Source organism: Rhodamnia argentea, chromosome 1, assembly GCF_020921035.1.
Source record: "Rhodamnia argentea isolate NSW1041297 chromosome 1, ASM2092103v1, whole genome shotgun sequence".
NCBI lineage: Eukaryota > Viridiplantae > Streptophyta > Magnoliopsida > Myrtales > Myrtaceae > Rhodamnia > Rhodamnia argentea.
This window is the reverse complement of record NC_063150.1, coordinates 30,902,978-30,927,836: the sequence shown is the minus strand read 5'-3', so window position 1 is coordinate 30,927,836 and position 24,859 is coordinate 30,902,978. Positions and strand designations below refer to the sequence as shown.

The 24,859-nt window shown below is 42.8% G+C and overlaps 4 protein-coding genes across 5 annotated transcripts; 2 read left to right on the top strand and 2 right to left on the bottom strand.

Annotated features, from left to right (window-relative positions):
* Positions 1-1,625: 1,625 nt before the first annotated feature.
* LOC115743895 (probable transcription factor At3g04930) lies at positions 1,626-3,603 on the top strand. The gene is made up of 2 exons (XM_048283074.1): positions 1,626-1,789; positions 1,820-3,603. The coding sequence occupies exon 2, from the start codon at positions 1,838-1,840 to the stop codon at positions 3,233-3,235; it is 1,398 nt and encodes a 465-aa protein (XP_048139031.1). The 5' UTR covers positions 1,626-1,789; positions 1,820-1,837; the 3' UTR covers positions 3,236-3,603.
* Positions 3,604-6,617: 3,014 nt separating this feature from the next.
* LOC115744006 (40S ribosomal protein S24-1) lies at positions 6,618-8,918 on the bottom strand. Its single transcript, XM_030679078.2, has 5 exons — positions 8,761-8,918; positions 8,111-8,152; positions 7,831-8,001; positions 7,045-7,131; positions 6,618-6,963 (listed from the first exon to the last, which is right to left on the bottom strand). The coding sequence occupies exons 1-5, from the start codon at positions 8,830-8,832 to the stop codon at positions 6,922-6,924; spliced, it is 414 nt and encodes a 137-aa protein (XP_030534938.1). The 5' UTR covers positions 8,833-8,918; the 3' UTR covers positions 6,618-6,921.
* A 605-nt stretch (positions 8,919-9,523) lies between these two features.
* Positions 9,524-14,514, top strand: LOC115743929. The gene is made up of 6 exons (XM_030678942.2): positions 9,524-10,410; positions 11,427-11,529; positions 12,099-12,154; positions 12,794-12,958; positions 13,882-13,995; positions 14,078-14,514. Exons 1-6 carry the CDS (start codon positions 9,529-9,531, stop codon positions 14,168-14,170), a joined length of 1,413 nt encoding a protein of 470 aa, XP_030534802.2. The 5' UTR covers positions 9,524-9,528; the 3' UTR covers positions 14,171-14,514.
* A 6,581-nt stretch (positions 14,515-21,095) lies between these two features.
* On the bottom strand, positions 21,096-24,561 carry LOC115743928 (probable serine/threonine-protein kinase WNK9). 2 transcript variants are annotated; one of them, XM_030678940.2, is made up of 7 exons: positions 24,225-24,561; positions 24,091-24,128; positions 23,652-23,879; positions 23,328-23,548; positions 22,995-23,152; positions 22,457-22,889; positions 21,096-22,359 (listed from the first exon to the last, which is right to left on the bottom strand). In XM_030678940.2, exons 1-7 carry the CDS (start codon positions 24,297-24,299, stop codon positions 21,275-21,277), a joined length of 2,238 nt encoding a protein of 745 aa, XP_030534800.1. In that variant the 5' UTR covers positions 24,300-24,561; the 3' UTR covers positions 21,096-21,274. The 2 variants fall into 2 exon arrangements, with proteins under 2 accessions (XP_030534800.1, XP_030534801.1); XM_030678941.2 differs by lacking the exons at positions 23,652-23,879; positions 24,091-24,128; positions 24,225-24,561 and having other exon boundaries at positions 23,332-23,472.
* Positions 24,562-24,859: the final 298 nt, after the last annotated feature.

Sequence of the window (24,859 nt, the reverse complement as noted above, 5' to 3'; positions counted from 1 at the left end):
ATCTATCGGCTATGGCAACCGAAGAAGCGTTGAGTTCGACTTCTGGCGACAGCGTGTTTCTCTGGTTTCGGTCTATGCGTAGGCGTAGGATAACTCTAGTACGATTACCTATTCGCACGATAATTACAACAGATGATTCTACTGTAATTAGTACTTCGCACTTTTATTACACCACTCAATTATAAGTGAAAAAAGTATATATTTAGTGGTATCTATTTATGAGCATAAATCCAAACTACTAACAAAATACGGGATTAAATTACAAAAGACCTAAGATGTCCAAGGAGCGTTGCTCCTTTGAAACCTTCGCTAGTTCATCGGGGAGTGGGATCCCATGCTTTCCTATTGATATGGAGTATGAATCACGCCCCAATGGTATTTGACGAAATATCTCGAGGGCTATATGATTGATAATACCGGCATCGTCAAGTGTTTTCAATATGTAAACGATGAGCCGACATGTCACATCATTAGTCAACCGACGGAAGTACGTGGAATAAGCTTAAAATCAAAGCATGTTCGATTATTTTCTCGAGACAAAAACAAATCGAGTCGGTTAACAAACAATTATTCGATCGAACCGGCCGATCGGGCGCCGTTAGAAACTATCTTCTCCATCTCGATTTTTCTGTATTTTGGGAAAACATTTATTAGAGGGAGAGCAAAAAAGAGTTCCCTTCCTAGGGGAAGCCAAAGAAAAATTACAATAATACTAATAATTGTTAATGAATAAATAGAAAAGGGAATCCAAATTGGAGGCAAGTAAAAAAGGGAGAAATTTCAAATAAGGAATCAAAGTGCTCTCATTTTCCAAGATAAGGATCTAACCTCGCCGACCGGTAGGGCATTTTCGTCCAAATATAATTTTAACATAATTTTTAGTTAAAGTAAATTAAAATTTTTAAAAAAATTGAAGGTGAAAAAATTTGGTTAAAATTTTCTTCCTCCTCCTCGAAATTGAGTTTTAGAGATTGACCCAAGTCAAAGATCAAAAGAACCCCAAATCGATCGTCCCTCGCCTTTGGTCGGCGATGTCGTCGGTCCTCGCCGAGGTGCTAGTGACCTCGTTGGCCATTGCCACCACCTCATAGGTGTTGGGGGCGACGCCTGTGTTTTTGTTCCTTTTTTTTTTTTTTTGTAACTTTCAGTATTTTTAAAATTTTTGAAAAACTGAAAAAAAAAAGACAAAAATGTATCTAACCAATCGGTGAGTCAAGTCATTTCTTTGAGATTGATATGGTTACTGCAAGTCCTTATTTGAAATAAAGTCCACTTCATAAATTTATTTGATACAATGAGGATACTTCATGTCCGTATTTAAAACGATATCAACTTCAAGCTCGTATTTGAGAAAAACGAGGGCACGTCGGGCCCTTTTTTGAACCAACCGATCGGTGCGCGGTTAGGAACTGTCTTCTCCATCTCGATTTTCTTTATATTGGGAAATATTTATTAGAGGGAGGGTGTACATATCGAAGTTCACAATTGGGGAGCAAAAAATAAAAATAAAAAAGAGCTCACTTCCAAGGTGAAACCAAAGAGAAATTATAGTAATACTGTAATAATAAAAGAAAATTAATAAATAAATAGCACGCGAAAAAGGGAGGGAGGGGCTAATGGCACGCACGGGACCGCACCCACCCAGTGCTACACGCAAACCCCACCCCCACCCAACCAATCCCCGTCAAGTCTCTCTCTCTCTCTCTCTCTCTTTCTCTGTGGAAACGCGCTCCGATCCATCGTCAACATCGAACCTCCGAACCCCAACCCCGACCTCGACCTCACCTCCCTCTCTCTCTCTCTCTCTCTCTCTCTCTCTCTCTTCCATCTCATCGCCATGGCCTCCGAGCAGGACGGCGCAGCGGTCTTCCCCGACGAGGAGGACCTCGAAGACGACGACGACAGCCAGGACGACGACGACGACGACGACGAGGAGCTCCTCCCCAACCACGCCGTCCTCCCCTGCGTCGTCGACGACGACGACGACGACGACGATGTCTTTGACGACGACGCCAACTCCGCCTCCACCTCCTCCTCCCTCCCCACCGCCACCCCACTCGACCCCGCCCTCCCCCCCTCCTCCGCCGCTGTCACCGTCGCCGTCCCCGCCCCCATCCGCCCCGATCCCCTCCCCGTCGTCCCTCCCGTTCCCCCCTCCTCCTCTTCCTCCGCCGCCGTCTCCATCGCCGCCCCCGCCGCCTCCCCCGTTCCCCCGATCGTCGGCACGATCTCCCCTTCCGAGCTGAAGCGGCCCTCCCCAGCCGTCACCGTCGCCAAGCCCCTGTTCCAGCGCCTCTGGACCGACGAGGACGAGATCGAGCTCCTCCGCGGGTTCCTCGACTACACCACGCAGCGCGGCGGGGCGCCCTCCGGCGGCCACCACGACACCGCCGCGTTCTACGACCAGATCAAGTCCAAGCTCCAGCTCGATTTCAACAAGAACCAGCTCGTAGAGAAGCTCCGCCGGCTTAAGAAGAAGTACCGGAACGTGATCAGCAGGATGAGCTCCGGCAAGGACTTCTCTTTCAAGAGCCCCCACGACCAGGCCACCTTCGAGATCTCCCGCAGGATCTGGACCAACGTCGCCGCTGCCGCCGCCGCCACTCCCGGCTCTAACAACGATCACATCGATGATGACGATGACAACACCCTTCGAAACCCTAGTTTCAATAATCACCTTTTTAGCACTCCTAATCCTAACCCTTTTTTTGATCCAACGTCAACGCCCACAAAGTCGCGCAAAAGACAGCGTCCTTCGCAGCCACAGCCTCATCCACAGCAGGTGCAGGTGCAGCTACAGCATGTGAAGGTGGAGGAGAGGAATTTAGGGGTGGATGGTCCTACCGTATCAAACAATGCAAATCCAAATTTGAATCTGAATATGAATGCAAGTGCAAATGTCAATGCGAATCCGAATGTTGCTGGAGTGATTGAGGATACTGTGAGGAGCTGCTTATCGCCATTGTTTAAGGAGTTGTTGAGTGGGGCCACAATGGGCGGGGGATTTGGCGGTGGGGGTTCAAGAGGAGGGTTTGGGTATATTGCAGCGGCGTTGAATCCGATGCCGTTCAGTTATGGAGTGGGATTTGGAGTGGGCAGCACCGCTGAAATGGCGGACGAGAGGTGGAGGAAGCAGCAGATAATGGAGTTGGAGGTGTACTCGAAGCGGTTGGAGTTGGTGCAGGATCATATCAAGGCGACTATAGAGGAGCTGCGTTCTAGCGGAGGAGGGTGATTTAAGGTATTAGCCACTGGGGTTTTCAATTTCATGGGATGTCAGTTGTAAGCGAGTTTGAGTTCTCTTGTTTCCCCCACTCAGCTTTCGAGAAATTGATTGGGCATTGATAAATAGATGACACTTGATAGTGTAGTGGCCAGTTGAGATTTCGGTTTCGCCTTTCTTCGAAAGATGATAGGGCAGTTGTTGAATAATTATTTCTAATTATTTAGCCTCCGATAGATTGGTCATGTTTTCCTCAGTTATGTAGATAACGGCTACTACGAATCAACAATGGTAGATGAAATAATGGAATTGCTCTAACTTTCCTGGCAGGATCTGTCCTGTGGGATTTCTGAACTGTCTTCAGTTCATGCAAGTTCTTATGTTTTGTGGTGGTTGATTAGAATCACGGGATTTGGGTATTCCGGTTTTCTTTAGTTTGCATCAGCTTTGTTGAAAACCTGTACGATCTGCAATAATGTTCTAGCCTGACTTTACTGTGAATACAAGAAGGATTTGGCTGAATATAGAGCTGGAGTTGCACTGTTATCCTTGGTTTGTCATTTTCTGGAAGGTCTTTGAGTTGTCTTGGTGCCTTTCATTCTAAAATGTGTATTCTACAAACAAGCAAGTACTTCCTTGTTACACTAATAGCATGCGGGAGATGAAAATTCATGAGCATGTCACACTGTTTATATAGGTGATGAATGCATCTTAGTGTCTTGTAGCAGTGTGACAAGTACAGATGATAGCAATTATAGTTTCTGCTCTGCACTGCGCCTTCTGCCCCGTGTCTTGTCGGTGGAATTTATTCTTCCATTTGATGCTTTGACATCATGCATTCAAGTCATGTTGATGTTTAGCAGTTCATGTGTAATATTAGGCCATCGAATTCAGGCAATGTTTCATTGTTTACAATGAAAATTTTTAGGTCTATTGTTACTTTCACATTATCTAAGTTGTGGAATTGTTGGAGCATGGTATTTGAACAACTTGGTGAAATTGTAAATTGCTTGTTACACTGTTGCAATTGTTTTATGCCTGCAATTGAGTATTCCACAACGAATAGCTGGGGCTATATAAATAGCTAATTTATCACGGCTAGAAAATTCAGTTGGTGGAAAGAGGGGCATGTTACCACTGCAATCCTATACTTCGTTTAAATTTGTTCTTACATGGTCCTGGTAACAGTTTTGGTTGTTATGGCATTTCTGATTTCGATCTTCATTTTTGTCGCAGCAACATCTAATGGTATGACTTCTTGGCTAATGCTTATAGTGAGTACATATATGATACGGGTGTTATATTGTTACTTCTATTTTGCCTCTGCATTCTCATGGCTATGGCCTTTAGTTTCCCGTGATTTTTGTTAGAATGGCTTTTTTCCTGATAGCTGTTATGTGCTGAGGATAGTTGTGTGCTGTTTTTGTTTTTGTTTGCAATTCCATGGAGGGAGTCTGGATGGAGTAATAATTTAAAATTTCCGACAGTACCTAATTATAGACTCTGTTAGACAAAAGGGTGAGGATATGGAACGAACTTGCCCTGCCCATTTTGACTCGATGCTGCTAGATTTCTCTTTCTGAGGAATTTGAGATATAACCCATCTGCTCTCCGTTTATTGATTTGTTTAGTCTCATTGAGGGAGATGAGAAAGCTTTGTAGTTCGCTCAATGCTGCTACTGAATTTGCTCGAAATACTAGTTACCTAGTGTCTTTGCTGATTTGGGAAGGTCCAAGCCCTCAGCATTCTTTTGGAAGCAGTGCGGGCAATTTCGTTTGAGCTTCTTCCTGATTTGGGAAGGTCCTTTCAGGCAAATTTTGGAGCAACAATACAATGGGGAGATGGTGTCCTTAATTTCCACAAAGGGAAAAAACTACCAAAAATTTCTGAACTATGCTAACTGTGACACATTTATCCTATTTTTTTTTTTGTGACACCAAAAATCTCAAAGTTTTACTTATTTTACAAATTTGCTCCAAACTTTTTTTTGTGACATCGAAAATCCTAAACTTATATCTGTGTGACATATTTATTTCAAAATATTTTTTTGTGATATCAAAAATCTTAAATTTATATCCGTGTGACATATTTACCTCAAAATTTAGGATAAATGTGTCACGTGCCTAAAAGTTTGGAGTTTTTAGTATCACGACAAAAAGTTTGGAGTAAAATGTGTTACACGAGCACAAGTTTGGAATAAATATGTCACATATGTACAAATTTAACATTTTTTGAGTTACAAAGAAAAGTTTGGGATAAATTTGCCACAACGGGTATAATTTATGATTTTTGGTGGCTTTTTTCCTTCCACAAATGCGTTAAAAAGAAACAAACTGCTGAACGGTCAGGATCAACAGTATTCCTCGTCCGTTTGCCCTTTCAGCTTTGCCTCATAAAGTGAGCCTTCTCGTGTCCTCAGAGCCTCAGGATCTGGTGTGCCAAAGCAAGAGAAACTTTGCAAAGATTTCGAACCCTTCTCTTCCACTCCCTTTGTTCTCGTGTCGTGACACGTCCGGCACCCGTGGTATCAATGACGGTATCCTAGTCGCTGACCAAAAGAAAAAAGAGAGAGGAGGAACAGGCTTGATCGGTTGAGATAGGTACTGCTGAAGCTAAGCTTCTTTGCTGCGAGTATCTTTGGATGCTTGCTTCTAAGGTGCTGAATATGTCATTGTTGGCATGAAAGATTTGCGGGGGAAGAAGGTATTCCTTCTGATTCTTGCTAACCATCTCCACAACAGATTGGACTAGATAGGCCAGAAGAAACCATGCCGAGAATCAAACATGGCCAGCCTGCATTAATTCGGCTTGATAATCGCCGTTCTGATGAAGTTTTATCTAACGTTATCGACCAAATCTAGTCTTATGGAAGTGTCCATTCTTTTTGACGATCTATGGGTTAAAAACGAGAGCATGGTCGGTGCCTTGAAATTGTTCATGTCACCTAATTCAAGACCCGGTAATTAAACACTACATTAGTAGTGGAACACCCTTTAGCATCGAAACTTCCTCATGATTTTATAATTTGTTCAACTCAGACGGTGGACACACATGGAATCCGCCGCATCCGTCACAGGTGCGGCAACAAGTCCACCCCCATCGCGATTCCCCCACCCTGACTTATATATTAAATCAAAAAACAAAATATATACCTTCTTATATTTAGTCATTCAATGTGCAAGATAATTCCAAAGAAAATATCCAATGCCAGAGATGATGACAAATGCGCATCTCTTATATAGACCGTCCTATTGGATCTAATTTTACAACAAGCTTGGTTATCATCAACCTTCCTAGGGCGGTCAGCAAAGACGTACTTGTCCTCAAAACATGCTTCCAGCTCAGAACATCTCAACCGGTCCAAGGGATATATTTAGATCACTGACCATCAAGTGAAGAATGTGACAAAATTTTATAGCCAAAAGAGCAAAGATACGAGGGGAGTCCCTTGCCGAAGACCAAAAAATACATGAGCTTTGATTTCTAAATCTCTTTTAACAAGATCAAGAACGATCCCTCAAAGCAGCTCGATCTCTGTTTCCTAAAGCTTTCGTACTCCACAGTACAGTCAAAATTCGTAAACCGACTTAAACACCAGGTTAAAAACAGCAGAAACAAACAATTCACTCCATAGCTACCTAACAAGATTGAAATAGACTACCATCCCCTGCTTCAGAATCAACAAGACTTTAGACCCTCACTTCTTCTTCCCTGCTTTGGCAGCATCACCGGCTTTAGTCTGCACAAGAGTAGGAAAGATTAAGAATAAGAAGACCATATGGGACCATGAAACCAGAAAGAAACATAGATCCAAAATTACCTTCTTCACTCCTCGAATCTTCTTGGTTCTGTTCTTCCTTTCCTTCATTTGCTTCCTCGACTTCTCTACCTTGGTATCGAGTCCATTCTGCCATGCAAAAGGCAAGCTCAATATTGCACATGATCAAACATTGCTTGAGCAGTTTAATGGTAAATCATGACTAACTCTGGCAACATAGGTCAACTAATAGTAAGAAAAGAGAACTATATCCCTAAGAAAATCAAATGCTCCACTTCACTCCAAATCCACCATAAGCAAACAGTTTATTTTCCGTATTCAATAGTTGTTTGTTAATTTCCTAGCTTTTGAATAATCGCGATTCTAGTATGAATCTTAAGTTTAAAAATGGGCGAACGACATGTAAGAAAAATTACCAACTTGACCCTTAGCCGGATGAAAAGGAAACTTTCACGTCCGATTCTGAAGTAGGGGGGGGGGCAGATGAAATGAAAAATTCACGTTTGGTTCAGGACATACAACAATTATGTTTCAACTATCAAGTAGCTTGTAGGCTTCCCTATATCATGCTAAACCTCAGTACTAAGAATGTCCCCATAGAAATATTAGCATAATCAGCTATGTAGTTACAGTTACAAAGGGTGGGAGCCTGCAACTAGGGTTCTCACAGCAACATGTCTAATACATATGGCCACGAGAAAAATCAATATTTACAGGTATACTAAGCCGCATGACAATTACGTAACAATTAGCAATTCAATTGGCCAGATCACGGTTCCAAAGGAGAAAAAGGAGCCACGAAAGATGAGATGGCATGAGGAAAATTACCCTGATGAGTCTGTACTTGGGCTCATACTTCTTGGCAGTCTCAACTGAATCATATATCAAACCAAAGCCAGTAGATTTCCCGCCTCCAAAATGAGTCCGGAACTTGAACACAAAGATTGAGTTTGGGTCCTTCACGTCGTACATCCTCCCAAGCTTTTCCTTCAGCTCTGCCTATAAACCAAAAAGACCTCCATTTAGCAAAGATCTCTTTGGCAGGATATCAGCCGTATTTGTGGCACAAACTACACAGAATATGCCTGTTGAACCAACATCTCATTACCTTGGAGACATTGGGTCTTCCGGGATGAAGCACATCAATGACCTACAGAGCAATGGGAATCAATCAAAACATCAGCAGTCAGGAAAAAGTAAGATCAATGCAATTTATTCAGCTAACACTCCGACCTTCGGGGACCCCATGTTCCTGCAAGATGGAGGAGCTTGTTTCTCTCCCGTTGCCTACTCCATTACTATGAAAACACACAGCATCTTTTGCTTTTAAAAACTCCAAATCATCCTCAACTAACCCAAGTCTTGTTTCGACCAGCGAAAACAGACTACAACATTCAATTTTCCCGGCTAATTTCCTAACTCCAGCGATCCTCCCTGACGGGGAAAATGGCGCTCCAAAGCTAATGATGCTCTCTCCACCAACTTCTGCCAACAAATCAGTAAACTTTCCACGTACTTACAAACCTCCTCAGCTTATTTTCACGACTCGGGACCTGTATCTTCGAGACCCTCAAAACCATTTCAGCTCAAGCCAGAACATTTTTCAGGGAACTAGGCTTAGACCAGATGGCCCATCCAGAGTCCCACTGATCCCATCTAACCAATCCCAAATGCCACGTTCACAAATCTAATCTAGCACTCCGATACGTAAACACCACATAACAAGCTCGTTCCGCAGAGAGAGAGAGAGAGACTCACGAACTGCTTCCTGGAGAGAAGCCTGTTGGTCATGAACTTGCGGGTCCTAATGGTCACTGCCTTGTCCGCCATGATTCCTCTTTCGCCTCGGTCGGTTCTTCGGTGGGCGCCGAAGCAGAAAATCTCAGTCAGGCAGCTCCGGAGACGATGCGGGTTCGCGGCGCTCCCTTCGAATTTATAGCGTTAGGGTTTTCCCAAGCGAAAGATTTTGCCGAAGTCACAAACTTTCTGGGCTCCGCAATCTTCTTGTTGGGCTACCGATGGCCCAACCTTTTCGTCTCAACTGGGTCCATCTTCGTCTTCAACGTTGAGCTGACCAAAAAAAAAAATGCAATCTTGGCCCTTGCGGGACAGCGAAACAAACGGCCTATGAATTTCGGCTCAATGATTCTTAAATTTCAAATTTATTCAACTTGATTTTTGAATTTTTCAATAGTCCTTGTACTTTTAATTTGTTCGCTGATCTTTGAACTTTTAGTACTTATTCAATTTAGAGCCTAAATTATATGAAGATATTCAATGTTGGATATTTCATGCAACCTACAATTTAAATTGAATATTTATCAAAAATCTAAAAAATATATTAGATAAATTAATAATTCAAGAATAACATTACTCGTTAAGTTAAAATTCACAGCCTGTGTTAAGGAAATCAAAGTTCACGATTGACATTACACGATTGATCAAAAGTTGATAAAATCATTTATATCGTTGTCATTTTCATATTCATGATTTTTATCCGGTCATTTTGAGGCCGGGGGGATTACGATGAATCCCAATGGAGAGATGAGGTTCATTCATGTTCCTCGGCCACCACCACCACAAAGCCCCGACTGTCGGTCCCATTCCTTCTCATTTCTCTCCGACCGCATTCTTCCTTCCCCAGAAAGAAAATCTCCGAAAGATCACTCCTTTTCTCTCTCTCTCTCTCTCTCTCTTCTTCTCCGACGGCATTGGCCTCTTCCCCACCCATCATCGGTCCCCGCCATGGCCACGGCGACGGCCACGACCTTCTTCCTCTTCCGACCGAACCTTCCCAAGTGGGGTCGCGAGCTGCCTCCTCGTCTTTCTGGAATCCGTCGCATTCACCTCAAGTGCCGCGCTCCGCTCCCTCGGAGTTTCGGCTCCAAATCCACCCGCAACCTCGCCGTCAGATGCTCCTCCGCGCACGGGGATAACCCCGCGAGCTCGAGCTCGAGCTCCTCGGGCGCGGAGAATCGGCGGAATCCGCTCGAGGTCGTCCTGGGCACGATCGTCAGAGCCCTGGAATCGCTCAAGAGGCCCGCGGTCGCCGCGATCCTGCTCGGCTTGTTGCTGGCCTACGATCCTAACTCCGCATTGGCCGCTTCCGGCGGGAGAATGGGCGGGAGTTCGTTTTCCTCGCGCTCGTCGTCCTCGTCTTCTTCGAGGAGCTATACGACGAGGACGCCTAGCCCTAGCTTTTCGCACTCGGCTCCGTATTACGCGCCTTCGCCGTTTGGTGGAGTCTACGTGGGACCGGCGGTTGGGGTTGGAGTGGGCGCGGGTTCGAGCTTCTTCTTGATATTGATGGGCTTCGCCGCATTTCTTCTGGTCTCGGGGTTTCTCTCGGATCGGTCTGAGGGTGGCGTGCTCACTGCGACCGAGAAAACTACTGTGCTCAAGCTTCAGGTGTGAGTTATTGTCTGGTGTTTGTTGAAACGCTTCATGGTTTGCAATTGTTTGTGGCTCTGAGTTTGATTAGGACTGGGTAACTAGGTGGAGTTTATCTGCTTTAGATGAGGGGCAATATTATTCTTCAATCATCATAGTTGATGGAGGAGTGAAATGAACGAACACCTTGGGTGTACGTATATAACGGCCTTTGCAATTTGACTTCAAAGTTACTGTCAGAGTTATTCATATTTTTATTAATCCCTTCTGTCCATCTTCATTTCGGTATGTATTTATAAAGGCACCATCATACTTGGCGACCGAATTGTTGACATGCTAAGATTAGCTAAAGATGGATGGAATAGACATTGAAGCGAATATGAATAGTCTACACAGCGCAATTGCTGAATTTGAAGTGCAAGGCGACACTCTGCAAATGGGTCAAAGTGAAGGGGGTCTAGATTCTATCTCAGATATAATACACATGCATGAAAAAATTTTGTTTGAGAACCACGCTTTGATCATGTTACTGTGGACTTTATGGTTGAGTGGTTGTTATCAAGGTCCTTCTGTCCTAGGGGGAAAATGTGATTACGCTTAGAATTACCATGTGTTGTTAGGAGGTGCTTACTAGGAATTCAGAAAGATGAGTTAGCAATTTTGGTTAGTCAAGGTGCAAGTAAGAGGAGGAATAGTTGGGATTGCCCTTAGATTCCTCAATAGCAGTGCAAGTAAATGCTATGAATGCTAGAATTGAGACTTAATTTGGATTATCTGCAATGAGCTGGGTGGTTTCAAATTTGAGCCAAATGCCGTTGTTGAGGCTAAAGTGGAATGATTTGTACAACTTGCGTGGAGAAGGTATTTCTTTTTCCTTTCACATGAGTGGAGTAGGCAAAAAAGTCAGGTGATATATTTTTTCCAATATTTGTAGTCCACCATCGACTAGCTTATTTAGGCACTATGAATATTGGTAAATATGGAGTTATCTAGTCCTTTTTAGCTTTTGAGTTTCCCCAGACCATGTTGTTCAGGTTGGATTGTTGGGCATGGGAAGGTCACTTCAAAGAGATCTTAATAAGATAGCGGATATGGCAGATACATCCTCATCTCAGGGTCTTAGCTATGTCTTGACTGGTAAATTTCCTAATTCTTGCTCTCTACATACAATTGATAACTTTTTCCTAACATCTGCTAGTTTTGAATGAACTGCAAAATGGTTATTTTTTTGAAGGTCTTTTTCCTAACATCTCCAAAAAGGTTTTTTGTAGCTAAGTTGTTTCCTTACATGTCAATGGGAAATAAATGAGGAGGGGAGGGGATATTGCCATATCGATAAAGTGCCTGACCAAACAAAAAAATGAAGGGACTCAAACGCAGGGTTTAATGTGTCTCTCAATAGTTCCTCAAACGTAGGGGTTAATGTATCTCTCAATAGTCTTTCAAGCTTATCCTTAAATGTTGTTGAGGATCTTTAATGTCATGCTGTCAGCATTAGGGAAATCGACCCAAATTGTAGTATCCATTCAGACACATAAGGGTGTCCACATCTGGGCTATGATGGGATTAAGTGTCTTATAGGAAGTGCTACTTCTTTTTAGTTTTTACCCTCTCAATGATTCTGAGTTGCAAGGTTTATGCACTCGTGTGTATCACTTTGATTATTAATATTATTGAATTGTACTTACTGGAAAATCTTTGTGTAGAGACGACACTTGCCTTGCTCCGGCATCCTGATTACTGCATCTCTGGTTATTCATCCGTAAGTTAAATCAATCATCTGGGACTTTTACTGACCTAGGAGTTTTAGTGAATTTCTATTGAGAATGGGGAGTCTTGTAACGCATGGAAAATAATTATTGTGATTTTAATTATATTTGGAGGCATTATTAAACACGACAAGCATCTATACCAAGTCAGTGCTCGATCCATCCGCTATGACACTTGTGTTTCCCCAGCGAGGATAAGCTTAAGGTTCTACTTGGTCTGCACTATCTTGCTGGAAGAAGGCCTGTTGTTTATGATAGGATTGTACAGTTGTGATGCTCTACGCACCAGAACAATAGTGCTACCTTAGTTGAATTTCCTCTTGAAAAGAAAGAACTGGGGATGATAAGTTTACTGTAAACCCTCTACCAGAAAGCAAAAGCATCTACATGATAATTCCAGCTTGGCACACAGGATAGAAGTCTTGCTTATCCTAATTTTCCATATGAGATATTAGGAAATCTCTGCTTGATAGGCTTCTTATATTGGGTCTATAGTGCTGCTTGGGCATGTAGCTTGTAGCAACTGTGATTCCCAATTTCCTGTCTGAGTTTTTTTCTTTTATTGATTTTCTTTCGAAGTAGTGGTTTGATGTCTTTACACTAAATTTTTTCTGTATTTGATCTTTATTTAGGTGGATGTGAAGCGGAGCATGGAGGATGGAGAGAAACGTTTCAATCAGCTATCAATTGAAGAGCGAGGGAAGTTTGACGAAGAGACACTTGTTAATGTGAACAACATAAGAAAACAAAGTACCACCAGTCAGAGATCTAGTGGATTTAGCAATGAGTACATAGTGGTAAGTTCCTGCACTGGTGTTTTGATGAAGATCTTGCATTATCCAGCCAATCTTTTATGTGTGTCATTTCCTAGCAGTTTTCATTTCCTTGTTGTATTAGTTGACCTATAACTTCGCGTTCTTAATTAGTTGAGTTGACATAATCAAGAAATCTTTGAGCCGTAGAACTATGTATTCACTATCAGATTTTTCGATCTATATGCCTTTAGAGTCCTTATGTGACTGATTTTATGACACGTCTGTAAGATTTATGAGATTGATTATTTTGATCTTAGGGGATTTTCGGGACTTGTAGTGACATCGATTTTAAGGAGCTCTTCAAAAAATAATGGATGGCCATTTTGCTGCCATTTTCAGAATTGACATCCCTGCTGCTCATTGAATGTTATCGTGTTACCTGACTTTGCTTTACCTTGGCTCTGAAAACCATATTATGAGCGTGGCTTAGTTTGTTTTGGAAGCTTAAAGCTATCCAAAACCAGTGATTGTTCTTGGTCTGGTTGACGTTCATCGCAAAATCTTGTAGTAGTTTCTTTGATGAGATTGGTTGCATAACCAACACATTTTCATCACCTCAATGGAGCCTAAGAAGTTAAATCAACCTTTTAGTCAAGTACTATGAAAAATGTTAAATCTGTATAAGTGTTGGTGAACCTACCTTTTAGTCTAGAACTATGACTGCAAGCATCATGATCACGCATTACGAGGCTTGTAGTTTCTAGTTTTTTTGTCTTCCAGTATGTTAATTACTGTTGTTACCTGAAGTTTGTTCTATAGTGCTTTTTGCATGAGGTTGAGAATTTTCATAATTAGATTTAAGAGCTAGATGTGTGGATTAATTAAAGAGTTGTATTTACTTGGCTCTTATGTCCCCATTATCTTTCAACCCCTCTTTTGTCGCTTACAATTTTCTTTCTTTTCAGATAACCATCTTAGTGGCTGCTGAAGGAGTCCATAAATTGCCTTCCATTAATGGTAGTGGAGATCTGAAAGAAGCCTTGCAGAAACTTGGGTCCATCCCCTCTAGCAAAATACTAGTAAGAACATCAAAATTTCTATGAATATCTACCCTCAGGACCTCTTCATTCGCCTTCTGACGTCTCTTTGTTGGTCATGCAGGCAGTTGAGGTGTTGTGGACCCCTCAAAATGAAAATGACACACTATCAGAGAGGGAGCTTCTTGAAGATTACCCATTACTGAGGCCTTTATGACATATATGATGAGGCTTCAATTGCTTTTGTCAGAGGTATGATCCGAGTCGGAGTTGCATACTTGGAGTTATTTGTATAGAAAAGGTCCTGTATAGTATACAGAATGAGTAGGTTAAATGTCCCGTTTAATTCTTTGTAATCGAGCTGCAAAGGCACAGGCTTTTATTTTCTCCCAACTAGCTCCATGACTTTAATGCTTGTAAGCTGTATCTTCAGAGGTTTGAGCTTGTAAGATACGGAACAGAATTTTCGTATCTTAATTTTCTTGCCAGATGAATCGGATTTCCTGAAGTAGCTAACGGCAGCTTTGTTGGCATGTCTGCATCAGAGTAGGACTTTGAAAGAAACGGACCCTATAAATGACCCTTGGTCCTGTTCTTTTTGGTCGGAACACACCAATATCATCAAGAATAGGGAAATTATGTGGCAGGGGACATCAAGTATCTGTCATTTGCAAGGAACGGGCCCATGCCCAACTATCACCATTCTTGTGCATGTTGCGAACGTCCCCAAGTAATGTCTCCATGCTTTAAGCTTTCATTGAAGTTTTTGTACTTGCAATGGTTGTGAGCAGTGTTGGGGGATTGCACATCTGGCTTTTCCGGCACATCACTTGCATTTTGGTAATGTTAAAGCGGACCTAACTAAACCAGAAACTTGATGAGTTTTAAAGCCCCATTGTTTCCTACTACTCACAACGAGTGTGGTGTTCTGGGTCCCCAGAAGCTGGGCAGGTTTGTTCTGCCTCTTTTTCCCAGCAATTGAGTAACCTTTTGTCCAAATCAGGTAGAGCCAAAAGCTTCCACTTCGGCCTTTCGAGAGTACACGAAGCTCTTTGTTTGGTCTTTTTCTAACTCAGACCTCAAACAAGTTCGATGCCAGAACAACATTGAACTCCAAGGCCTGCAAGAAGAAGTCTGCTTTTCCTTGTTCTTCTCTGTTTCTTGATGATACCAGGATCCTCCAAATGTACTAGTAAACAGGAACTGTGTGGAACCAACCTAATAATTCCCCCTTCCCTTCTTTTGGAAGTTTTTAGACAATTGCTTGATACAAATCTGAGTCATTAACTTTGAAGGCTTTCGACATATAGGACTTAGTATTGCCCGTGGTTTATTTAGGGTGCGCATGACAACGCTTTCGTTTTAAAAATCAACTTCTGTTCAGAAGTTAATGTTTCTACTTCTACTCAGAAGCAGAAGTTGATTTACGATCAAAGAAATTTGTTTAGTAACTTGTTGAAATTTTTTACTTCGGAACATTATTAACACAAAATCTTCTATGAAAACTTATTGCGGGCGGTTGAAAAATTTGTGCTTCATTTTCAATTTTTTAAATTTCTTTAAAAAATAATTTTTATTAATAAAAAATATTATTTATTTTTTAAAATAAAAAAAGTTTATTATTTATTTTTTTACTCCGGCTGTCGGAAACGGCGACTCGATGACGGCGGCGGGAAACGGTGGCCGACGATGGTTAGCGGAGGGCAACGGCGGCGGCCGTAGCGGTCGGCAACACGTGGCGGCGGTCGGTGGTGGGCAACGGTCGTGGCGACGATGCTGCGATCGGTGGTGGGCAGTGACGATCGATGGTGGGTGGCGATCGTGGTGACGATGTTGCGGTCAATGGTAGGCGGTGGTGGTTGATGGTGAGCGGCGGTGGATGACAATCGCGGCGACAATGTTGTGGTTAGTGATGGATGGTGCGGTCGACGGTGGGTGGTGGTTGGTAGCGGTCGGTGAAGGTCGGTGATGGCCGGCGATGGCGGAGGCGTGGTTGGGAGAAAGAAGCACTGAAAATGAAAAGAAATCGAAATGAGAGAAATATTGATGCTGAGAGATTTCTACTTCTGAAGGAGAAATAATTTTTTTAACTTCTGAAATTGGGTCAGAAAAATAGAAATTTACTTAAGAATTAGAAATATAAAGTTGCATAACCAAACGAATTTCTGCTTAAGAAATTGTATTATCAAATAGATATTTGCTTTAGAAATACTTCGTGAGCAGAAATTCATTTCCAAACGGATTACCATGCGCGCCCTTACAATCCCGACCATCGAATCACTTCCCTTTCGTGCGAGACTTCAAACCCGGTGTGCCGACCAATACCATCAGCTTCCCGAAAAGAAGAACGCGACGTACCGATGGTTGACCCTCAAGGGGGATTCTCTCATCACGTCCGGCCGGACCGTCGTCATGTCGCAATAACGATAACATCCGGAAGTAAGATCAACTCCCATATCACTATCGACAACCCCATTACAGCACTCCGGCAAAAAAAAGAAAACGGTGACAACGCCTCGTCTCGTCCAATCTCCTCTCGCCCTTCAATCAGTTCCCCACCCCTAAAACCTTGTCCGAGTTGACTCAGGCCTGCCACTTCGTTGTTGATAATGCTTCACGGATCTTGTCTCATCTTCATCCATCCTTAACTTCTCCAATCCCCTCTTTCCCTCCCTAAGGCAAAACCCAATACAACATGACTCTTGGAATTCTCCTCCACAAGCGTTCAAAAATGTACGTGCCACATCGCATGCTTTTGTTGATCTTCTCTTCTCGTTTTGCCTTGCAAATTTCATCAATATAGTCGGCTAATGATCACAGAAGAACCCACCATGTTAGACCAAAGTTACCCAAAATTGAATTCATAGTGCCCCTTTTAAACTTTCTATCTTGTTAGGTCCTAATTCTTTTATGAAAGGATATATCGCAAACCGATTTAGAACGATCATACAGATAAGAGAAGAAAAATTAGACGACGCACGGTTTATCCAAGTTCACCCCAGAATAGGGCTACGTCTTGCAAATAGATTTTACTATAATTTAGGTTTACAACCGCACAACTTGTTACAATAATTAGCCAAAAACGAGTAAATATATATGCCATAAATGGACGCAAAACCTAAACTTATCCGAAACCCCTTTAATTTATCAACAAATGGGCTAACTTAAACAAAAGTTCAAAACTATCGTTGTTTCGGGAACGCCGCTCCCGAACCTCCGCCCGCTCATCGGTAAGCGGGGTAGTCGTCCGTTCACCGGAGAGCGGAATCCCCGCTTGCCGATCGGACAGCAAGACACTCGTGTCGAGGGCGCCGCTCCCGAACTCCCGAATTCCGCGAATGAATCACATGTCGTCGGATTATACTTTAATTTCTCTAAATTCACGTCGACGTACCCTGTGTGAGAAATAAAGATTTTCAAAGTATTCGTCAACTTTCCCCCATCGCAACTCGGCCTCCGACTTCATTCCCGTCAAGACCAAAACGCCCAAGAAGAAAGCATCCAGAATGGCCTCACTACGCTCTCCCTTATCCCAAGCATAAATGCCAAAAAAGGCGTAAGCTTTTCAAAGTTATTGACCCAAGAAGTCGTCGTATTGATGACAGCGCTCCACAACTTGTCGTGACAATGACTTGCGAACGTGTGATATCAACACGCGTGCGCCGGCCCCCGGGGTGGGGGGTGAGGGTGGTTTTGGCGGGCGGGTAGTGGCTGGCAAGCGAAGGTGACAAAATAAAAATAAAAATAAAAATAGTTGCATTTCACAAAAGTACTTTAGCCCAAAGTACCTCTAGAGTTCTAGAGATATTTTGGACTAAAGGATTTTATAGAGCATTTGAGATACAATTGCATTTTTCCAAAATGAGCTAAAAAATGAGCCAAACACCATTTGTATTTGGCCAAGGAACTTTAGAGCCCGAATGCTCATTTCCAATGCTGAACCAAACGAGGCCTTAGTATTTCCCGTGATTTATTTAGGGTGCGCATGACAACGTTTTCGCTTTGGAAATCAACTTCAGTCCCGAAATTAACTTTTCTACTTTTACTCAGAAGTAGAAGTTGATTTCTCATAAGAGAAATTCGTTTAGTAACTATTAAAATTTTTTACTTACGGAACATTATTAACACGTAATCTTCTATGAAAAATTGTTGCGGGCGGCTGAAAAATTTGTAGTTCATTTTCAACAAGTGGCGGCGGTCGGTGGTGGGCAACAATCGTGGCGACGATGTCACGGTCGGTGGTTGGCAACAAGTGGCAACGGTTGATGGGGGCGACAGTCGTGGCAACGATGCTACGGTCGGTGGTGGGCAACAATGATGTTGACGGTGGGTGGTAGTCGTGGCGACGATGTTGCGGTCAATGATGGACTGCGGCGGTGGGAGGTGGTTGGCGGTGGCTAGCGAAAGTCGACGGTGGGCGGCGATGGCGGAGGCGTGGTTGGGAGAGAGAAGCACCGAAAATGAAAAGAAATCGAAATGAGAGAGATATTGATTATGTCTATTTTTGAAAGAGAAATAATTTTTTTTACTTCTGAAATTGGGTCAGAAAAATAGAAATTTGCTTAAGAATTAGAAATATAAAGTTTCGTAACCAAACGGATTTCTGTTTTAAAAATTACATTATCAAATAGATATTTGCTTCAGAAATACTTCATGAGCAGAAACTCATTTCCAAACGGACTACCATGCGCGCCCTTACAATCCCGACCATCGAATCACTTCCCTTTCGTGCGAGACTTCAAACCCGGTGTGCCGACCAATACCATCAGCTTCCCGAAAAGAAGAACGCGACGTACCGATGGTTGACCCTCAAGGGGGAATTCTCTCATCTCGTCCGGCCGGACCGTCGTCATGTCGCAATAATGATAACATCCGGAAGTCAGATCAACTCCCATATCACTATCGACAACCCCATTACTGCACTCCGGCAAAAAAAAAAATCAAAAGGTGACACCCCTAAACCTTGTCCGAGTTGACTCAGGCCTACCACTTCGTTGTTGATAATGCTTCCGGGATCATGTCTTCATCTTCATCCATCCTTAACTTTTCCAATCCCCTCTTTCCCTCCCCAAGGCAAAACCCAATACAACATGACTCTTGGAATTCTCCTCCACAAGCATTAAAAAATGTACATGCCACATCGCATGCTTTTGTTGATCTTCTTCTCTTCTCGTTTTGCCTTGCAAATTTCATCAGCATAGTCGGCTAATGATCACAGAAGAACCCACCATGTTAGACCAAATTTACCCAAAATTGAATTCATAGTGCCCCTTTTTTTAACTTTCTAATCTTGTCGGGTCCTGATTCTTTTCCCTCCCCCCCGTCGCAACTCGGCCTCCGACTTCATTCCCGTCAAAAGACGAAAACGCTCGAGAAGAAAGCATCGAGAATGGCCTCACTGCCCTCTTCCTTATCCCCCAGCATAAATGCCAAAAAAGGAGCGTAAGCTTTTCAAAGTTGTTGACCCAAAAAAAGTCGTCGTATTGATGAGAGCGCTCCACAACTTGTCGTGACAATGACTTGCGAACGTGTGATTTCAACACGCGTGCGGCCTCGAAAGTCTGGCCCCCCAAAAGATGAAGACGTCTTTTGCTAAAAGTGGTGGTGGGACCAGCCGCTGGCTGCCCTTTAATCAACCTTTCTCACGTGGGTGGGCGTGAAAGCAGATGGGGCGTACCGTTTTTTCTTCTCGGATTAATGTCAGGAAAAACTTCAAATTCATGCGTCCCTAAAGAATTTACTCTAAATTAAAGTTTTGACCATAAAAAAATTTCGAAATTCGTACAATTGTAATAAATTTACTCTCTGTCAATTTTCATGAAATTTTAGTATCAAATCGTTAGATTAGATGACATGTGACAGTTAACAAGTATACCGATTTGAGATTTTCGCCCTCCATTTATTACGGATATACTAATTTAGAATTCATATAAGCCAAATTTAATAGAAACTGACGGAGGGTAAATTTATCACACGTATGCTAATTTGAGATTAAATATGATAAGAAAATTAGTTTGGAGTAAATTTATTATTAGTGTACAAGTTTGAGATTTTTTACTGTGAAAAAATTAATTTGAAATAAATTTGTGATAAATATATTAATTTGAGATTTTTCGTATTATTAATTATTTTTTATTTTATTTTTGGGTGTGCATGGAGACATGATGCTTTTAATTGGGTGGCCCACTCTATTATGCTTTCTCTCTGTCTCTCTCTCTCTCTGATCAAAAAGAAGAAAAGCCCATCTCTAAATTATTGGCACGAGGGCTGGCGGTCCGACGTAAAGATTGGGAAGAAAGGAAATGATTCAGATGCAGGTACACATGCTCCTCCATGTTCAACTCTCCAACTCATGACAGCCATGGACAGAGCCCCTCTGTATCTTGATCAGCTTTGGGGACATTAAGGTACACGATTATCTTAAAACACAGAAATGCTAGGCATACCAGATGGGTCTGTGAATTTGACATCACTAGCGATGTTGGCATAGTTACGATTACTATGGCATCCTTAGATTAGCTCACTCGAGGTATTGTCTGTTTTGACCTGTTCCACATCGAGCATCACGCTTTTGTCCGTTTATGCACAGGCAGACACTTTCCTAGAAGGTTATCCATCCAGCTTTGACCAGTCTCATACTGAGCATCATGCTTTTGTTCTTTTGTGCATAGGCAGACACTTTTTCAAAAGATTACCCATCGAGTTTTCACGTATAAATCCCAGGCACACTCTTCTCTGCTCAGTGTGCAATTCGGTTCGGTTCGTTTCATTGCTCCCTTCGCCATTCTAGAATACAACCACTCCATGCTATCGTCGGCTCGGGTCGTTACAAATTACATAACCACATCGTGCATGTGAAATCTTGGGAGGCTTGCATGAGTTCCAAATTACCCGTACAAGGAAATTTTCCTTGTGCGTAGATGGTTCTGCACACTTTTGTAGCAATTCCCCTTACCTTGCGAATAAAATGAGAAATTCTCGATTTAAGGACATGTGACTTCCGTCCAAGGAACGACCGAAAAATGATTCAAAATAAGAATGACTATGCCGCTTACTTTTCTTGCCCAAGCTTGGAAAGCCTGTCAACTATGTAATTAATCTAACTTTTAAGGCGGGCGAAAGAAATGAATGAGAGCTCGGACTTAACCAGGCCAGACATTGCAATGAACTCGGCAAATGACTAATGTAAAGGATGGCGACTGAATAGACATTGGCATTGCTTTTCTAACATCGTTACACCGCTGAAAATGGTCGATCCGACAATTGCAGTCTCTCTAGGGATGTATTAGACTTGTACAAGATTGAGAAGTGCCTTATGAACCTATATATGAACAGCATCGACGGGGAGGGATGTTGTCCTATGGAGCGCATGCGGAAGCAGTGACATGGCATAGAAACTCTCGGCGGCGGCCGTTCCTACTTCTCCTCTTGAGGAGTCATTACCCGCCTCACAATTTCGGGCCCTTCGGGTTTCCAAATCGGGGCTAACATCATACATGGAGTTAGGGCCATTTGCGGTCGAATGCTCGTTGTAGGCAGGGAAGCTCAGCGAACCTCTATCCTGCAACTGTGTACTTAAAAGTTGAACCACAGTCGGCGAAACCACGGTATTTGTTTTCGCTTCCAGGTTAGAGCGAGCAGAAACTTTTGAAGTCTGTCCAAGGTGTAGGTCTTTGAGTCCTCTCAACTGCATCTGATACTTCGCTTTCATCCATCTCGCTTCGCACTGGACCACATCCCCATAATCATCTGAACGATCACGGCAAAAAGATGGAGATGCTGAAGACGAGCATGAACCAGTCACTTGCAGATTAGATTCTCTAGCACTAAACGGGACTTCATCTTCTGATTTCAACTCCGTCCCAGCTTCCTTTGAAACTGAAACATCCAACCTTTCACTCTCTTCATCGGTGTGACTCGGTTCAGAGGGTCCTGCCGAACTGAGTTCACGACTTTCCCGCCGATCCCAGATATCCTGATAATCTGAACCCTCTGATGTGCTCCACACATTTGGTGCACCCTCTCTCGTGTGGTGCTCCGGACCACCAGCTTGGCAGGTTATCTCCTCGAACCTACCATGCATTGAAGCGCATCCGTTCCTGCAACACTGCATCTGCAAGTTTGTGAACTCAGGGTGATGCGATAAAAAATCCACGAAGGAGCCAGTGGAGGTGCGGTTGGATGCACAGTTCTCACAAAACTTTTGGTTTGCAAACTTTGGTGTTTCCTCTATTCCGGGCCCTGGCCTCCATTCTGGAACCAAAGAAGATATCGCCCCGTCGATCATATCAGCGATCTTAGTCACATCTTGGTCGTTTAGATCCAATTCAGCGACCATTTCTGTGGCTACACTTAATGCTGTATCTATCTTGACGTCAAAAGGGAAATATATGTTCCGGATAGGACCTGCCCAGAATGATGAAAGATAATGTTTAGTTGGTCAGCAGAGAAAAGGGGAAATGAAGAAAGGCTGAAAATAAAATGACAGTTTTTCGCGTCTAACCATCTTTATCTACAATTCTGAGTCTTAAAAATATGCTCCCATCTTCTCTTTTCTTGCCTTTTATGCTAATGTCAACATTTGCAGGATGATCATCGTCATGGCACTCGAAGAGTTCCATCCCGCTGGATGCAAGCTCAGCTGGGTGATAACCCCAATGATTTGCAGGTGTATAACCATAACCATTACAATATCCAGTACTATACGATCCATCGCTGCAAGGCACGTATGGTTCCCTCGACATAGGACCCATCTCATCAACTTCTCTCCCATTGTCCAGTGATCTCAAATCTGATTCACGTTCATCAACTCGAAGAAAAGGGTCATCCAAAAGCTCCCTAGCAGAAAGTCTATGAGATGCCGTAGCCAAGCATTTCTCGACAAACTGTCGCACTTCTGGATCCTCCACTTTATACAAAGCATCTGGCTTTTTTCCCTAAAGCAAAGACATTAAACATTCATAATTGGATCTACTTTCCCTTGAAGACTCAAAAGCAAAAGGCATGATGATGAAATAATGTGAGAGAGACTGATCTCTTACTGAGATAACTTTCTTGTAGATCTGAGCAGGGTGCGTACATTCACTATATGGGTAATCAAACGTGACCATTTCCAATACGCACATCCCGAACGCGTATATGTCTACTAATTCATTGTAAGCCTCTTCATAAACTTCTGGAGCCATAAACTCTGGCGTCCCTGAGATATTCACCTCAATCATAAGAACTGACAATTGTCCTCACCCACCAACCTCTATATCCATTGAACAAGAAAATACCAAAAACAATACAAATTCCACCTTTCTTATTGATAAATTGATTCCCGCGGCAGCTATTGACTTTATGTATTCGACAGATGGAATATTAGCATGTACCTACACAATGATCGGCATGAGATTTCCGCAGAATCGCCGCTAAACCAAGATCTCCGATCTTCACTTCTCCTTGGTTTCCATTGACAAAAATGTTGTCACATTTGAGATCCCTGTGGATCACGGGCGGGTCGCGGCTGTGAAGGTAGAGAAGTCCCTTCAAGATCTGTCTGCACCAATGCTTCACTGCCCTAATGTTAACTCTCCTATGCTTTAACCTATACCTGTATTGCCAGAGAAATAAAATAAACCAAAAAAAAAAAATATCAATTGGGGATCTTGAGCAGCCTTTTCAGAGAAATCACCAGAATCCCACGAGATACTCACTGCCTAAGAGTCCCAGAAGTGAACATTTCAGTAACAAAGTTGATGTTCCTATTGGCAGTGTCGACCCAAGAAGTGTAGAACTTCATTATGTTTTTGTGCTTCAGCGTCTTCAGGAGATGGATTTCACAGTAGAGCCTCTCGAGATCTTCAGGACTCTGCAAGAAGTCATAGAGCTTGACCTGATTCCAAGCAACCTCTATGCCTTCATACTCGTCAAATGCTCTGTAACTGCATCAGAAAAGGGTGAACCAAAACCAATCCTCAATCTGAAGATGACCCATTTGTGGTAGCTCGGAGCAAAACACTAAAAGCAAAAAATTTGCAGAATCTAAAATGGAAACCGACGGATTCTGAACAAAAAGAATGAAAATTTGACGGAAAAAACGAAATGAGTCATTCAAAAATTTTCACAATACAGGAGACGGCTTCGAATACATACACTGTCTTCGAAGCTCCTTTTCCGAGGATCTCATTGTACTGCAACAGAGGAAGAAACTCAAATCAATCTCTCAATCTAGACGATTAAACACAGATTCTGATTTAACAGACGGGGAGAGAGGGAATCTGGAGTACTCTGCCATATCTTCCAGTGGGATCAACTTCTACAAACTCAGAGGGGTCTGGCTCGATTTGCGTGAGACCATTCATTCTCCAATCTCCAAGTCCAAAGGTCTCTCCTTTTTTTTCTTGCAGCTTCTGTCCTTGAAGCTTCTCCCTTCTAATTTTCCTGACACGCCAAGGATATGCAAGAGAAAAAGGCAGTTTATCATGCAGAAATTATTGCTTTCTAGGAACTTTTGGTTAGAGAGAGAGAGAGAGATAGACATGCGAATGATCGACTCGACCGACTATTTCAGAGAGAGAGAGAGAGAGAGAGAGAGAGTTTTAAGGTCAGAGCTAAAGGGCAAAGTATTTTTTTGCCTTTTCGCAAGTTCATTTATGTCAAATTCATGAAGCAAAACGAAGAGAAGCCAAACGGCCACCCAGCCCCATGAACACGAAAGGGAGCATGACAAATGGATTTGGCTCTTCTTGACTGGCTCCCGTGAAGGTCATTTTCTCTTCCTCCGTTTTTGTTTGCTCGACGCATTACGTCTCTTTGAACTATCTTTCGTAACTGACCCTTTTGATTTTTAAAAGTGAGCAAGACAGACTGACAGAATTAAAAATCGTCAGGATTGGACTGAATCACCCGATTTGATCCGATT